Source organism: Nannobrachium achirus (genome assembly GCF_963921795.1).
Source record: "Nannobrachium achirus genome assembly, chromosome: 23".
In the NCBI taxonomy this organism is placed as follows: Eukaryota; Metazoa; Chordata; class Actinopteri; order Myctophiformes; family Myctophidae; genus Nannobrachium; species Nannobrachium achirus.
In genome coordinates this window covers 26,604,699-26,621,978 of record NC_137830.1, presented here as the reverse complement: position 1 = coordinate 26,621,978, position 17,280 = coordinate 26,604,699, and the positions used below count along the sequence as shown (strand labels likewise).

The window sequence follows — 17,280 nt, the reverse complement described above, 5'->3', positions numbered from 1 at the left end:
GTTGAGTTGAACAGAAGTGGTCTAAAAACGCGATTAAATAGCTTGAATTTGGTGGAAATGGAAATCGGGCTCCGTCAGCCTCTGTATAATGCTAATGGCCAATGCCATGTGGAAATTGGGATCAGTTGCTGAAGAGATAAAGGTGGAAATGCATTGTGACTGACCTACTGACTGACTGACTGACTGACTGACCGATCTCTAAAATTATATAATGGATTGTCTCTTATGTCTAATCAGGTCCTTCTACTCAAGTAGAGCCTGACACCGCTGCATCGATGACACAACCAGCAGAACCATCATCTCATTCCCAAGTAACTAACTAGTGACCCTACCTCTTCTGTACATGTATAATATTATGTCATTCAGAATGTAAAAACAAAACAAAAGAGGCTTTCATGGATTAAATGACTGAAAACAGTCACTACAACTGTTTCAATCTTTACTTTCCATATAGGCCGGCATATTATTCTCTTGGTTTGTAACAAATACCTCGGCCTAACAAAAAATGAATTACTAGTGTGGTTGCTATAGGCAACACACCGTTTCATTTGGTCAGAGACTTTTGTTTTTGCCAGCAAAGTGAACCTTTGTTTTGTCAATTTTTTGAGTGATGTTATCCGGGTTTTAAGGCTGGATATCTCGGCCAATATACGGTAATGTCCAATCAGACACGATTGGTCATGCTTCGCTTGACATCATAATATATATATATCTTTTTTTAAACAATATGTTTATTTTTGTTTTTCATTTTTTAAAGAGACATACAAAACAACATATACAGGACAAAAATATGCTACATACAGACGAAACAAGCAAAAAAGAAAATACAACAACATACAGAGAGAGAAAAAAAAAACTGACACTAACACGACACATAAGAGTATTAAATAATTATTATACAAAGAGCACATATACTATTTACACCCAGAGTCCTATGCCGTAAGGCCGGACAAATGACTGCAGAGGAAATGCAGCTACCCCACACCTGGTTCCTCCATTAAATAAGAGAGATCATTGCCCTTGACATACTGGATAAAGTTCCCCCATATTTTCTCAAATAGCTCTTGTTTGTTTTTGAGAGTGTATGTGATTCTTTCTAATGGAAGGCACAAAGACAGTTCCTTAAACCACTGAGCGATGCTAGGTTTCCCTGTCTTTTTCCATGAAAGGGCGATAACCCTTTTGACATCATAATATATTATTTGTTGTTGACCTTTTTATGACCTCTGTTTCGACATTATATTGTCCGAGATATCTAACCTGGATAACATCACTCAAAAAGTTTACACATTTTCAAGACAGGAGTGACATCAGAAGAAGGAGTTACCTAATATGTACCGGTAATATAAATACAAGACAGAATTCAAGAAGGGGACTTTCTATTAAACCCATGGATTACAAGTGTGCAAATGGAGAATCATGATGTTCTTGGACCTCCTCAGAAGCGCTCTGGAGTCTCCTGCATGGCTGCATCTTTGGTGAAGACCCCTCCTCCTACCCCAGCAGTTCCTATTGCCTGTATAACTCTCAGCCCGGGGAAGAAAGACTACAAGATTACACTGAACAGCACTACCTCCATCGTGCCCAATGATGACAGAGTCAGTTTCTTTGTTATTATTATTAGCTTTAATCCCTGTGTATTGCTTTGGTTCAGTAACTCAACTAAATTGTGAGCTTGTGTATAGAGCACAATTTGATGTACCTTTTTACCACTTTTATTTGTAGATACACAATGATGTTCCCCTTGTTTCATTTCAGAAAGCAGAGTTGCTCAGTGCTTCATCCTCTCTCCTCGGGTTTGATCCAGCCCAACTAAAGAAACTGGTAGACCAGCACACGCAGCAGAGGCGTGCCAAAGAATGTATGTTGTAGAATCATACTGTGTTTAAAATGCATCATGTTGCATGCAGTTGTTCTTGTACACGCATTAGTTGAACCGTGAGGTGAATTTGAAACTATTGTTATCAGGCTGTCTTTCTGTGTCTATTTTCTACTTTCTGAGTCAAGCCGTCAGCATATTTGTCCACTAAAAGCGTGCTGGAAATAACAAACTTATTTATACATTTTTGCTGCAATTTTCTTGGTTTCATAAATGGAGCCAAGAAAGTTATAGATAACTACATTTAACATATTATATATCTAACTCGTTTAGTTATTTGATGTATTGGTCATCAGAGGTCATGGTCAATTATTAATTAATGCATACATAACTTAAGAACTATTATTAGTAGAAGGATGACAAGTCTTATTGCATTTAATTCAATGCTAAAAAGTGATTCTCATTTTCTTCCTGACATTAACCATTCTGGGTGATATGCAGTATACATAATACTGTATATGACTATCCGTGTTGGACATTTTCATTATATTGGACCTTCACACAAATACACACAATACTACTCACCCAAAATGAATACATCTTGGATACATTATAAGGCAACAGTTGACTGGTTATTATGTCTAATCAGGTCCTTCTACTCAAGTTGAGCCTGAAACAGCTGCATCGATGACACAATCAGCAGAACCATCATCTCATTCCCAAGTTGCTGTCTCTGGTGAGCGACAACGTATGTTTGTTTCTGATGGTCTGTGTAACACTAAGAACTGCCTGTTGTAGATTAACCCATTTCCCATACTCACCTGTTATACATGTAGAGAAGTATTGACCCTAATTCTGATTACCTCGGTACATAAATCCAGCTACTTCTGCTTCTAACTCTGTTAATTGCCAAAATGTTATTTGGCAATTGACCTATATGGCGTAAGTGATGCCATACCCTGAATTTTATGGCGCCGGAAGTACCAGAAGTGAATTTTCCCTTTCATTTACTCCATAGATTTTTCAGAAACTTCTTACAGTATATCAACATTTTAAAGCCTGGAAAGAAGCCAACCCACTATTTGATGAATCATGAAAGAGAAACCAACAAATGTGATGTTGTACTGTGTGTACACATTTAAAGAGTGAAGGAACAACACATCCCTAACCCATTGCACATACCTTTTCAATGCTTCCAACCAAATGATTGTTTTTCAACAACCATATACTCCATCTCTGAGTTTGGACTATGCTAACCTAAGATGCATTGTTTCTTTTGCGAGTTTAACAATTTATCTGCCATGTTTAGTGTGACATAAATTAAGCAAGCCACCAATCAAAATTTCTTGGAGGACCGAGGTGCAAATGTATGGGCCAGTGAAATGCTCATTGCAATTCTAATCTGTTTTAGTGCAAATAATTTATAAGAAATCCACAGCATGATTGGTACAAAGGAGAATTTCATTTATGAATAATGTCTACGTAAATAACAGGCAGGAAAAACATATTCACTGTTAGCTCAATGTTGTAACCAAGATAGCTGCTGAATTCTTTTGTTCATGGTCAGATTAACTCATCTGCAAGGTAAAGTTAACCTGCAGTTTTTATGCACACCCAGCGCTTTGTTACAGATAGTCAGAGACATAGTATTGGTGTTTTTTATACTTGGCTCTGTAACATTTGTGGTGTCTACTGCTCACTACAGTACTCCTTTTTTCCATACTTTATGTTGGGTATGTATGAGCAGTAAAGGCCCTTTCATACCAATAATGATAGTGATGGGGACTCTTCTGTATTCGGTATACATTTCTGTCTGTGGGCTGCATGAAGCCCCAGAGCCAGAAAGACAACTTCAACTCAACTTTAACCTTAACTTTATCATTTGCAGTTTCCAAGAAGAACAAGGCAAGAAGTTTGGAAGATGCTTTATCATTAGCAGTTTCAGAGAACAACACTGCAAGATGTTTTAGAGATACGCTCTGTAAGTTGGTCAGGAACCATGTTCATCTGTATGATGCTACATCGCCACTGCACAAAAGCAAAAACCAAAAAACTGACGTTTGCCTGAAGAGCTGGGATGAGATCGGCAGCACTTTAAAATTAAGTGCGAGACAGTGTAAGAGAAAATGGACGCTCATGCATGCACATTTCGTGAAAGCCCATAACAAAGTTCCGGAGCAGCGGAGAGGTGCTGATCTGGCTATCATTCGACGCCTGCAATGGTTGAAACCATACGTTTCTCATCGAACTACTGTGACAATGAATGATGCAGATAATGATGACATGGTAAGTGTCATGTTATATTCAGATTAATCTACAGTACTTCATATGTATACAGTAATGTAGTGCAAGCTGTGCGATATGTATTTTGTTCAGAATTAAATCATTGATTTCAATTATTACATTTCAGTCACCAACTGTATACTTGGCTTGTAACAAAGGCCCCCTAGGCCTTGGCCTAACGAACATGATTAGTTGTGAGATTTATTTTTTCTTTCTTCTTTTTTTTTCTTTAATCCCTGGATATTGCTTTGATCCAATAATTCAACAATGTATTAATTCTTTCAAACACCTGTCTCCATTCTCCAGGAACAACATCCATCACAAAGCAAACGACAGCAGAACTGCTCCAACAGAAAGAGGTGCAGGAGGTCTGGGCCCAACGCAGGAGGTCTGTCACCACACAGGACTGAGGAGGACAAAGACAGACTGTCTGATCACAGCCTTGAGGAAGAGGAGGGTGCTGAGGGGAAGCAGAGTGATGAAGAATGGGTTCCGGAGGACTGCAGTGAAACAAAAAGGAAAAGGAATGAAACCACAGAATTGAAGAAAGGGCCAAACATCTCGTCTTCTGTGAGGTGTTCAGGTAGGGTAGTAGTAGCCTGTAGTAGTAGGGCCATCCCTGATACTGCGTTCACTCATTCCTTCCCCAGTATCAGGTCTGGACTTGAGCGTATAGGCAGCGAGTATGAGAAATTGGCCCCGATCATCTTCTGAACGGGGCCAATCAGTGACTGTGTTTCAACTGCTGTCCGCACAACAAGTGAAAAGCTTTCCCTGATTGGTCCATGTGTAGATGGTGACGTAGATGCATGCTGCAGCATTTTCAAAACAACAATGACTGCCCTCGGCTCGATGCAACAAGTGTAACAGTTGACGCTGAAACGATAAAACAAACAATAAGTGAAGTTATTTCAGAGTTGGAATCAATTACAACAATTAAAAAGGAACAGGAGTATGCGCTAGCTGAGTTCATCGGCCGAAAAGACGTGTTTGTTTGCCGTTCTTCCAACTGGCTGTAGACATAAATTATAACTCCTGTAGAGCTTACCATTGTCCATAGAGAACTGCAGTAACTCGAAGAACTGCCCGTTGTAGATAAACCCATTTCCCATACTCACCTGTTATACATGTAGAGAAATATTTAACCAAATTCAAATTACCTCAGTATATTAATCCAGCTACTTCTGCTTCTAACTCTGTGAATATTATTTATTATTGACTGATATGGCATGAGAGTGATGCCAGACTCTTGACTAGTGATGTGTTGTTCATGAGTGATTCGTTCATAAGAAACGAATCCTTAGCAACGCTCGTGAACAATTCGTACAAATCCCTGAAATGTGTCGTTCACGTTTCGTTCACACCCCCGCCCGCTCCCCCTAATAGCCCCCGGCACAGAGGACTGGAGGGCGGGGCTGTACTCGCGCCGTAATAAAAACTGCGATTGTGTTTTTCACGGGACGATCGCGCTATGAACGGTGAACGTGAACGAATCGTTTGAACGGATCATTACCGTGAATGTGAACAAAGTGATTCGTTCACTGAAATGAACGGATTGCCCATCACCACTCTTGACTAATTACAGAAAATTTACGTGATTTAAAAATTAACACATTTTAATCACGCTTAGTTTATGCACCATAGAACCTTTCTCTTTGGACGAGTTTCAGGCATACTGATCATAGCGGTTTACCAACCAACAGTCAACAAACCCCAGTGCACGCAATGGGAGAAGCTGCCGATGAGACCGTTTATTTGCTCAGCCCGGTGGATGGGCTATTTTTATTTATAAAACTCACTCGTATACCAAAATGTGTTTTAACTGAAATAAAATTGCTTCTCAGTTCACATATTTTTATGGATTAATTTTGATTAATTTGTATTAATTATTTACAAAGCCTCTAATTATTATTTTTTTAATCGAGTCCCAGCCCTATTCTTAATACATTATTATTGCCCTCTATATCAAAAAACTAAAAAACAATGAAACACACCTTGTGTGTGTACACAGTACAACTGTGTACACGTTTCAAGAGTGAAGGAACTATACATCCCATAAACTATTGCACATACTTTTTCAATGCTTCCAACCAAATGATTGTTTGACCTTTTATTTTATATTGTTTTATTTTTATTTATTTTTACTTGCCATGTTGAGTCTGACGTAAATTACGGTAAGCAAGCCACCAAGTCAAAATTCCTTTAAAGGAGTAGTTCACCCCCACATTGATTTCTTTTCTATTGATTACTCATGCCATGGAGACTATAGTTCAATAATATCTTTTGTTTTTTGTCGCATTCCTAAGACAAAAAATCTACCCCCGTTTCAAAACGGGTCCCCATCCGGAATCAATGGGGGTAAATTTACTCGAATTCAAATTTTTGTATTAGGAATGTGACAAAAAAACTAAAAATATTATTGAACTCCAGTCTCCATGGCATGAGTAATCAATAGAAAAAAAGTTATTTTGGGGGTGAACTACTCCTTTAAGGGCCAGTCAAATTCCGATTGCAATTCTAATCTGTTGTAGTGCAAACAATTTACAAGAAAGCCACAGCATGGTATGAATTTATTTTATTTATGAACAATAAATCTTGTTCATAAATACTGTTCCACCATCCCAGGTTCCTGGGTTCAGAATCAGTATCATCCATACTGATCTCCTCAAACCAAAGCACAGCAGAACTGCTCCACAGACCAAAAACGGTCTAATTTTTTTAAATATTTGCTGTTATCTGCAGTTTTTTTTTCATGGTCAGATTAACACATCTGCAAAGTAAAATTAACCTGCAGTTTCTAAACACACCCAGGGCTTTGTCATAGATACATAGCATTGGTGTTACTTGGCTCTGTAACATTTGTGGTGTCCGTTATGCAGGGGACCAGTACAGCCCACTACAGTTTCATCTGGTACTGCTTTGTACATATCAGCTCTAGGGATGAGACGATAAGCGATATTATCGTCTATCGTGATAAAAAAAAAAAACACTCACGATAATCGTATCGTGGAGATTTAATTTATCGTGATATCGTCCTCTGTCATGCACTGGGTTCAATTCACCTTTTATTTGCCTAGCTGCATATCCAGTACCACTTATCTATAATTGGTAAAAAGGTACATATAATATACATATTTTTTCACTCTATCAAATGTCTACAAGCACACAACATTGTGTGCTTGTAGATCTGCTATTTCTTGGCACATTTTCATATCGTCCCATACCTATCTAGGGCTTTGTGCAGTCGATGGATAGACATACAGTACATGTACACAGAGTATGGACAGAGAAGCCCTGTCTGTATTCCGTATCCATACTTTATGTCGGGTGTGAATTTGCAGGAAAGGCCCATTCATACAAATAATGATACAGATGTGGACTCATCTGTACTCTGTGAGTCTGTGTACATTTTCATTGTCTTTGGGCTGCACGAAGCCCCAGAGCCAGAATGAGAAAGACAACTTCAACTCAACTAACTTTATCCTCAACTTTTTATCAATTGCAGTTTCCAAGAAGAATAAGGCAAGACGTTTCGATGATGCTGTATCATTAGCAGTGTCCGAGAAGTGTTGAAGATGCACTCTGTGAGTTGGTCAGGAAGCACCTGCATGCTGCCAATCAGATGCCCGATTTGCCACTGCTGTGCAGAATCTACCAGAACAGCTGGGATGAGATCGCCAGCTCTTTAAAATTAAGCGTGGAACACTGTAAGAAAAGATGGAAGCGCTTGCGCGACCGTTTCATGAGAGCCCACAACAAAGTTCCGGAGCAGCGGACCGGTGCTGATCTGGCAATCTTCCAACGTTTGAATTGGTTGGAACCCTACGCTTCTCATCAAACTGCTGTGACAATGAATGATCCAGATAATGACAACATGGTAAGTGTCATGTTATATTCAGTAACAAAGTTTTGTTAATTGACAGAATGTGTCCGAGGAGTGAACCTACCTCGTCTGTGTACAGTAATCTAGAGCAAGCTGTGTGATATTTATGTAATTTAGAATTAAATCATTGCTTTCATGGATTACATTTCAGTCACTAACTGTTAACGTGTCTTGTAACAAACACTTTCAGTACTGAGATATTTTATTTTCTTTAGTCCCTGGATATTGCTTTGATCCGATAATTCAACAAGCTATTAACTCCCTCAACCACCTGTCTCCATTCTCCAGGAGCAACATCTACGAAGCAAACCACAGCAGAACTGCTCCAACAGAAACCGGACTGAGGGAGACGGAGTCACCAGAGGTCAGAAATCTCCTGAAGCTGTGTTTTTTCGGTGTGGCTCCGCAGTAGTCTAGCTGTCTTAGAGGGTTTGTGTGTGTCCGTGCGTCTGTGTGTCTGGAAGCTAATCCCTCTAAAAACTTGCTAATCCCGCTAAAAACCGCTGAACCGATCTTTGACAAATGTCTTCGTACTGTAGGCCTACATACTGTCAATAGGCCACAAAAGTACCACTACTTTTGTTTGATACTTTTTTGAAATATTATATTTTATAATGGCAATCAGGTGGCTCTGATTAGGCTTACACCTTGCCCACATTTGTAATCATACTGTACTGACATCATAGATACCGGTATATATCAGACGATTGACATCATAGATGACTGATGTGTAAAAGGCTGGCCACGTGAAGCTCCACATTGGACCCATGTCCTTCCGTGTGGATCCTGAGATCGACATGATTGAATTGTTTTAGCTGTCCTGGTTGGTCCTCATTCGTCGCTGAACTGTCATTATGGAAAGATAGACCATTTTTGTCTCCGCCAGGCAGAAAGGCATTGCCGAGACCATTTTGCCCTGTGAGGTTAATTTTAGCAAAACACATTTTTTAACATTATTCCTACAGATTTTGTCCTAAAACAGTATCTCTGCAGTCATGTGAACAACATGAATCTGTCCAATTTTCCATTCTGATTGGCTAATATTGTCTTCCAAAGTCTGCAGAATTGGTCAATCTCAAATCATGAACACAGCGTGTAATTTTGGTGAAATTGTCCAAGCCCATTCCTAATAGGCCGAGGAAGAAATGCCACTTCCAATTTCTCAAATCAGCCTCATGGTGGCGCTATAACAGGCCGATTCGTGGTTTTACCTATAACTCCACCGATCAGTGTAAAACTTTGTACGCACACTCCCTAGAGGCCAAAGAAAAACCTTGCATTTTTCACATCAGCGCCACCAGAAGGCCAGTAAAACACATTTTTAGATTTTACTCCTTCAGATTTTCCAACCATATTCCATCCTAATTGGCTACCATTGTCTTCCAAAGTTTTCAGAATTGGTCCATTTTGAACAAGATGCCTCAATTCATGAATGCAGCTTGCAATTTCCTTGCACATTCACTAAGCCAAGGAACAAATGCCCTTTCACATTGGCCTGTTATAGTGCCACCAGCAGGTTGACCTTTGCAAACACTTTTTTGGATCAAAATGCCTCAAATCATGCTTGCAGCATCCGATTGCCGTGAAAGGCTGGAGAAGACATGGCACATTGGCCTATTATAGCCCTACCAGGAGGCCTCAATAACCTAACTGACCTGGTGGAGACCTGTGCTCAGAAGAGCATTGCTTCTAGTTTTAAATGTGCAGTGTGCTTGTGTCATGTGGCAGGGAAAAAATAAATCACACCTGTGTGAAGTGAGCTGTGCTCATTAATTCATTAATGTGAAGTGAACATTAATCAAATACTGCTGATAATCCTGTGACGTCATGTCATGTGTGTAGTTATATTACCATGGAAACTTAAGTCATCCAATGGGAAAACCCTTGGAAAGATTCACAAAACCATGGTGGTGGTTATTATTTATCCTAATGCCTCTTATGTCAACTTCTAGGTCCTTCTACACAAGCTGAGACTGAGCTAGCTGTAGCGACGATTCCTCTAGAACCATCAGCGCATGCTCCCGCTGGTGAAGGAGAATGTATGTGTAGGCATGCTGCTTTTTGGTGATTTATTGTAATTTTTAATGCAAAACATCATCTGCCTAATTTGTGCGAATTTGAGGAGAAATTGTTATATGGGAGGGGGGTATGTCTGCTCAAAGAGATTTCTATACTAACTAGACACAGATAGTGACTTCACAGTTAACGATTCAGGGGTTAACTCCGCCCACTTCCAACCCCATCTTTGTTGGTAACTATCTTTGACGCATTGAGATCGTATCAGTCTGCAATTCTACGAGCAAGTACTCGTGACGGTGGTGTGTAGACAGTGTACACTATCTCAGAACCCCCTCTGCTATCTCCAACTTGTCTGTCGCTCTAATTTAGCAATGGGACGTAACTGCTGGGATGCAATAGCAAGGATTCAGACATATAGGAGTTAAAGTTAACTTAATATTCATGTACTCATTCCTGCTTGAAAGCGAAACTATGGATATCAGATGTCGGAGATATCAAATAAACGTGGCGTTAACCTTTAACAACATTCCCAAACATGTCTCTCTACCCGTGCTCCAAAGAGCATGACAACACGATCAGACAGAGTTTCGCAGAGCAGAGCCGTTTTTCACTCTGACATTACAATGACAATATAGCTGACCTATTCTTCTAACATCATCTCATCCCAGCTCAGCAGAAGGATGATATAGGCCCATATATGGACATATAGCCCCATATATGGCGATCCCTGATGTCATCAATATCATTCAGCAGAAGGATGTAGCTGACCTGTTCTGACACATCACACTGATATGATGCTCTATCCCGTAGCTATATCCTTCTGTTGAGCTGGGATGAGGTGTCGTGATGTCAGAACAGGTCAGTGCAAATGAATTATGTCTACGTCCGATGTCATTTATCACCATATTTGGGAGAATTTGGCCACATTTTGTCCAACTTAAACAAACAAATGTGTCTGTTTTATTTTTTTTTGGTCAAAGTTAATCCCATGCTAAAGCACCAGTGCTCGCCCAGCAGTTTGTACAAGCCCATGTGTGCGACCTCCCCCTTTAGGGCGAGGTTGCTTCTCGCCCCTTAGGTGTCTTACTGGTATAGTTTAATTGATATATTAATTTAATAGCGAATTAATTTTCCATATTGACTTATATATCGATATTCATACAAGGAGCTACAGTATATCCATATCTGGAGTTTTTGATGTCAGATGTAGAAGTATAGCCAGCTCTATATATGAATATATAGCGCAACCCACAACTTTCCCCAAATATGGAGATGACTGACATCATATATGTCGTGACGTGAGACTGACCCAGTATGTCCATATATAGGCTTTTCCAAGATATGGGCTTAATATTGATGACATCATGGATCTCCATATATGGGCATAAAAGGGACATGGATGCAATGGTTAGAACCGCTCGAATAGGGACAAGGACTGACAGATACAGAGATTTGTGTGACTCGCCTCAAGGCAACCAAACTTGCAATTAAGGCAACCAAACTTGCAATTTCCAATTGCATCTTTCTAGTATATACAGTATATATATATATATATATTGTCATGTGAAGCTTGACAATCCGCTAATCTAGGATTTGATTATATTGTCAAATCAGAAAAGGGAAAATTGCAGACCTCTCCATTCTGCAATTTTCACATGGACGATGACAAGGCCTTCTGTGGTCAGATGAAACAAAAATTAAGGTGCCCCTGTTGGAGCAAGAGCTTCCATTTCCAACCACACTGTCGGTTTGGTTTGTTGGATCCTTTACAGTGCACAAAAGTATGTATCTGAAAACATTTAAGGTGAGAAATAGGCTATGCAGTACCATAAACATGCTTTGCGCTGCCTTTCACTCTCCTCCTAGTTTTATGTCCCAGATGGCAGACTGTGATTGGCCGCTACACCTGCAGCAGCATCTGTTTGACGTGGATAAAGGCTGCAAAAAAGTAGTCACGCCAAGAGGAGATTTAACATTTTGTTTCCTACAGCAAGTTAATCAGTCCTTTTCCTTGCAGTGGACGTCACCGCCATGGAGAGAACAATCCATACGTGCAGCCTCTGTGGCAATGGATTTACCACAGAGAGCAAACTGAGAAGTCACATGATAATCCACATGCGGCTCTTCCCCTGTGATCATTGCGACAAGAGCTACCCAACCCAACGAAAACTGGCCCTGCACCGGCGCGTGCACACGGGCGTGCGGCCCTTCACATGCACATACTGCGAGCGTTCGTTCTGCAAATTGGACTATATGATACGTCACGTGAGAACCCACACACGGCCCTTCACCTGCGACCATTGCGACAAGCGCTGTGCAAGCAAAGAAATGCTGGACCAGCACCGGCGCGTGCACACGGGCGAGCGGCCCTTCACTTGCACATACTGCGGACGTGGGTTCCGCAACGCGCAAGCGCTGCAGTCACACGTGCACACTCACACAGGTGAACGGCCTTACGCGTGTCACATCTGTGGGAAGACGTCGATCCAGCAGCACACTCACAAGAGACACATGCTCATGCACAAGGGGGAAAATAACTACTTGTGCACAGAGTGTGGGAAGGCGTTTTTAGATCTATCAAAGCACACAAGAACCCACACTGGTGAAAGGCCGTTCACGTGCAAGCTGTGTGGGAAGACGTTTGCTCGTTCTGGGACACTTATTCTGCATGAGAGGAGTCACACTGGGGAAAAACCTTACGGTTGTACTCACTGTCCCAAAGCCTTCCCCTCCTCAAGTGCACGCAAAAGACACATGTTCATTCACTCAGAGAAAAAACCTTTTGAGTGTTCTAAATGTGGCAAGGGGTTTGCAGAACATTACACCTTAAGAGTACACATTGAGAGTGGCAAATGTAAAAGCAGTAGTACAGTACTTACTACTACTACCACTGCTACTAATAATCTATGAATTAACAAAATATCAGAAGCAATGCTCTTCTATATGCCGAGCATAATTCGGACACTGTACGGCCAATTGACCTCAAACTTGGCACCCCGAGGATGTGCAGTGCCAAGTGGTAAATAGGTTGGACCAACGGTATCGGAGAACTTCAAAACTATGATTGTCTGCATCTGTCTGTCTGTAGAGGACGCACTAAATCTTGTGTGTGTTTAGGTGTTGGTGTAAGAATCGAAAAGGTAACCGATAGTTGCAGGACTAATTGTCGGGAATGTGCACCTTTGTGCACATCTGGACTGTTAAATAGAGAAATTAGTGTCTGGGTGGGTGGAACTTGGTTGCTCTGATTAGAGTTTTCTTTTCCTTTTTTGAGCGGTGGTCAAACCGTTTCCTATGCGTGACTGGGTCTGTATGTAACTACAGTATGTATGTTTGTAACTTTGTAGCATGAGCTGCAATACCGCTGGGTGACAAGTGGCAGGCCTGGGTGACCAAGTGGCCCTGTTGAGACACACACACACACACACACACACACACACACACACACACACACACACACACACACACACACACACACACACACACACACACACACACACACACACACACAGGGTATAGCTTAACAAAATGAACTGCTCACATTCACCGCTCACTTCAAACTTGGTTAGATTTTTTTTAAGATGTTTGCTAATATATTTAGATACATTCTGGATTTTTGTTTGTATTCCAATTTGTATTTCCTTTCTTTTTTATGTTCAATTGCAATGATGCAAATAAATAACCTGACAAATCATGTTCCTTTGCAAGGTAATTGTGATAATCTCTGGCAATTTGTGTTTACTGTCCACCACTGTGTTTAGTGCTGCTGTGAATGCCATTATGTCACATACAGAGAATGTGGTCCATGTGAATCTCAAGGAAAACTGAGATATTTCACACAATGGATGAAGAGTTAAGCAAACAATTATAAAAGTGTATTACCTCTTCTTAACTATTACCACTACTATCGCCAATCAATAATAATAATACTAATAATAACAATAAAAATAGGAACTAGAAAGATGCAATTGGAAATGGCAAGTGTAGTTTCCTTGAGGCGAGTCACACTTAAAGGCGAATCGCAAATATCTCTGTATCTGTCAGTCCTTGTCCCTATTGGAGCGGTGCTACTGCTAATCATTCCGTCCTTGTCCCTTTCAAGCTCATCTGAATGCCCATGCATATACCGGTATGGACATATACTGTATCAGTCTCATGTGGTTGATGTCAGATTGAATGATTTGTTGACAACAAGCGTTGCGACAGCCTTGCGAAAGCCTCCAGATCCTGTCTGTCACTCAAAATCTCTCATTAAGTTCTCACTCTTCTCTGTCGCTCGTCTTTGTCACTTTTAATCCCTCATTAATTTGTCACTGTTCTGACATCACAATATAGCTGACCTGTTCTGACATCACCTCATCCCAGCTCAGCAGAAGGATATAGGATATAACCCCACATATGGAGATCCCTGATGTCATCAATATCATCCCAGTTTAGCAGAAGGATATAGCCCCATATATGGAGATCCCTGATGTCATCAATATCATTCCAGCTCAGCAGGAGGATATAGCTCACCTGTTCTGACATCACAATATGATGCTATATCCTTCTGCTGGGCTGGGGTAAGGTGTTGTGATGTCAGAACAGGTCAGCGCAAATTAATTCTGTCTTGGCCATTCATCGGCCATTCAGCAGCCCCGGATGTCAGAACAGGTCTGTGCAAATTAATTAAGTCTATATCGATATTTGGCGAAATAGGCTATGCAGTACTGTAAACATGCTTTGCGCTGCCTTTCACTCTCCTCCTAGTTTTACGTCCCAGATGGCAGACTGATTGGCTGCAACACCTGCAGCAGCCTCTGTTTGACATGGATAAAGGCTTCAAAAAAGTAGTCACGCCAAGAGGAGATTTAAAGGAGTAGTTAACCCCTAAAATGACTTTTTTTCTATTGATTACTCTCGCAATGGAGACTTGAGTTCAATAATATTTTTGTTTTTTCCTGCATTCCTAAGACAAAAATTTGATTTCAATAAATGTACCCCCATTGATTCCGGTTGGGGACCCAAATGCATTCAGGTCCCCATCTGGAATCAATGGGGGTAAATTAACTATAATCAAATGTTTGTCTTAGGAATGCGTCTCCATGGCGTGAGTAATAAATAGGACAAGTCATTTTGGGGGTGAACTACTCCTTTAACATTTGTTTCCTACAGGGAACTACTCCTTTAACATTTGTTTCCTACAGCAAGTTAATCTGTCCTTTTCCTTGCAGCGGACGTCACCGCCATGGAGGGACAAATGTGCAGCCTCTGTGACAATGGATTTACCACAGAGAGCAAACTGAGACGTCACATGATGATCCACATGCAGCTCTTCCCCTGTGATCACTGCGACAAGAGCTACCCAACCCAACGAAAACTGGCCCTGCACCGGCGCGTGCACACAGGCGTGCAACCCTTCACATGCACATTCTGCGAGCGTTCGTTCTGCAAATTGGTCTATATGATACGGCATGTGAGAACCCACACGCGGCCCTTCACATGCGACCATTGCGACAAGCGCTGTGCAAGCAAAGAAATGCTGGACCAGCACAGGCGCGTGCACACGGGCGAGCGGCCCTTCACGTGCACATACTGCGGACGTGGGTTCCGCAACGCGCAAGCGCTGCAGTCACACGTGCACACTCACACAGGTGAACGGCGTTATACGTGTCACATCTGTGGGAAGACGTCGATCCAGCAGCACACTCACAAGAGACACATGCTCATGCACAAGGGGGAAAAGAACTACTTGTGCACTGAGTGTGGGAAGGCGTTTTTGACGTCCGGAGAGTTATCAAAGCACACAAGAACCCACACTGGTGAAAGGCCGTTTACGTGCAAGCTGTGTGGGAAGAGGTTTGCTCGTTCTGGGACACTTATTCCGCATGAGAGGATTCACACTGGGGAAAAACCTTACGGTTGTACTCACTGTCCCAAAGCCTTCTCCTCCTCAGGTAAACTTGGAAGACACATGTTCATTCACTCGGAGAAAAAACCTTTTGAGTGTTCTAAATGTGGAAAGGGGTTCGCACAACGCTGGAATTGGAAATTGCACATCCAGACATGTAAAAAGCACATAAAGACCAATTTCTCAGAGCAACCATAAGCGGCGGTGTCAAGCGGCACCTATGTGTGTGGGTGGCTGTGCGCTGACACCACAGCTACATGGCAGCATACTAGGGGGGGAAATCATCTGGAGAGCTGTTAAAGCACACCAGATACTAGCCCTGAAACATGACGGTCACTGATAACATGACGTACAACCGCCATGGATGAGGACTTACTTTGGTTGGCGGAGGCAAATTCGATAGCCTATACAAACTACACAAACATTCAGATTTCACAAACAAAGTGCTTAATAAAGTCTCAAACATGTCTAAAAAATGGAATTTGAAAACTCACATTCAGACATGCAAATACTATGATAGTAAAGGGATTGTGTAGTTACCTTGTTGTCATGTCCTTTTTCAAAAACATATTACTAACTGGTATTTTGGTGGGGATATTTTAAATGTTGTTTATTTGATGTTATGAATGTTTAAAACAAATTATATTCTTAATTTTCCAATGATAATCCAATGCAAATAAACACCATCATACTGTATACCTTCTTTTACTCGTGTGTATGTGTTTTAGGGGTAATAAAGTAATATTAATAATTAATGCTATTACAAATTATTAAACTGCCAAGTATTTCATGATCAGGGCTTTGCACTTTTGTTCACATCACACACTGCCCATAGCCTACCATGGTTTAAATAGAGCTGTGTTTCCCAGACAACACCAATTCCTTGAAGATATCTCACATGGCAACAACCAAGAAGAGTACTGAATGCAAGAACCTCAACCACTAGTCTGCAAGTCCCGGGTAAGGCTTCCTACAAACAGTAAATGCCCTCTCCTTGTCCTTTGAGAATGAGGGGGGGGGGGGGGTGTTGTCCAATTCATTCTCTGTGGAAGTCACATCATGGTTTCATGCTCAAGCTTGATTTAAGCCAAGAGGCTCGGAGATGGAAGAGGCATGATAACCATGTGACTTCGATAGAGAATGAATTGGACGAAACCCTCCCCCCGCATTCTCAAAGGACAAGGAGAGGGTATCACCCGCATTCTCAAAGGACAAGGAGAGGGTATCACTCTTTACTGTGAACATTGCAGCAGCAGTCAGTGTGAGCTGCTGTGATAGGAGAGTGCTTTATTTTGAAGAAATAAGACCCGGAAGTGTTGCAGCCTTCCAGTGTAGTTGTAAACAATGAATGTTTGAGCTCCGTATATCACTCCAAGTGACAATTTA

The 17,280-nt window shown here is 41.3% G+C and overlaps 1 protein-coding gene across 1 annotated transcript in view; it reads left to right on the top strand.

Annotated features, from left to right (window-relative positions):
- LOC308308448 (uncharacterized protein) overlaps positions 1-17,169 on the top strand; it is a gene marked incomplete at its 3' end in the record, with an annotated part of 42,458 nt that extends 25,289 nt beyond the window's left edge. Inside the window, exons 14-23 of the mRNA XM_080753864.1 lie at positions 238-311; positions 1,443-1,598; positions 1,759-1,861; positions 3,708-3,724; positions 4,409-4,685; positions 6,982-7,013; positions 8,274-8,349; positions 12,022-12,558; positions 15,218-15,940; positions 17,072-17,169. Coding sequence (XP_080609990.1) covers positions 238-311; positions 1,443-1,598; positions 1,759-1,861; positions 3,708-3,724; positions 4,409-4,685; positions 6,982-7,013; positions 8,274-8,349; positions 12,022-12,558; positions 15,218-15,940; positions 17,072-17,169 — 2,093 coding nt within the window. The remainder of the gene's footprint in view (positions 1-237; positions 312-1,442; positions 1,599-1,758; positions 1,862-3,707; positions 3,725-4,408; positions 4,686-6,981; positions 7,014-8,273; positions 8,350-12,021; positions 12,559-15,217; positions 15,941-17,071) is intronic.
- Positions 17,170-17,280: the final 111 nt, after the last annotated feature.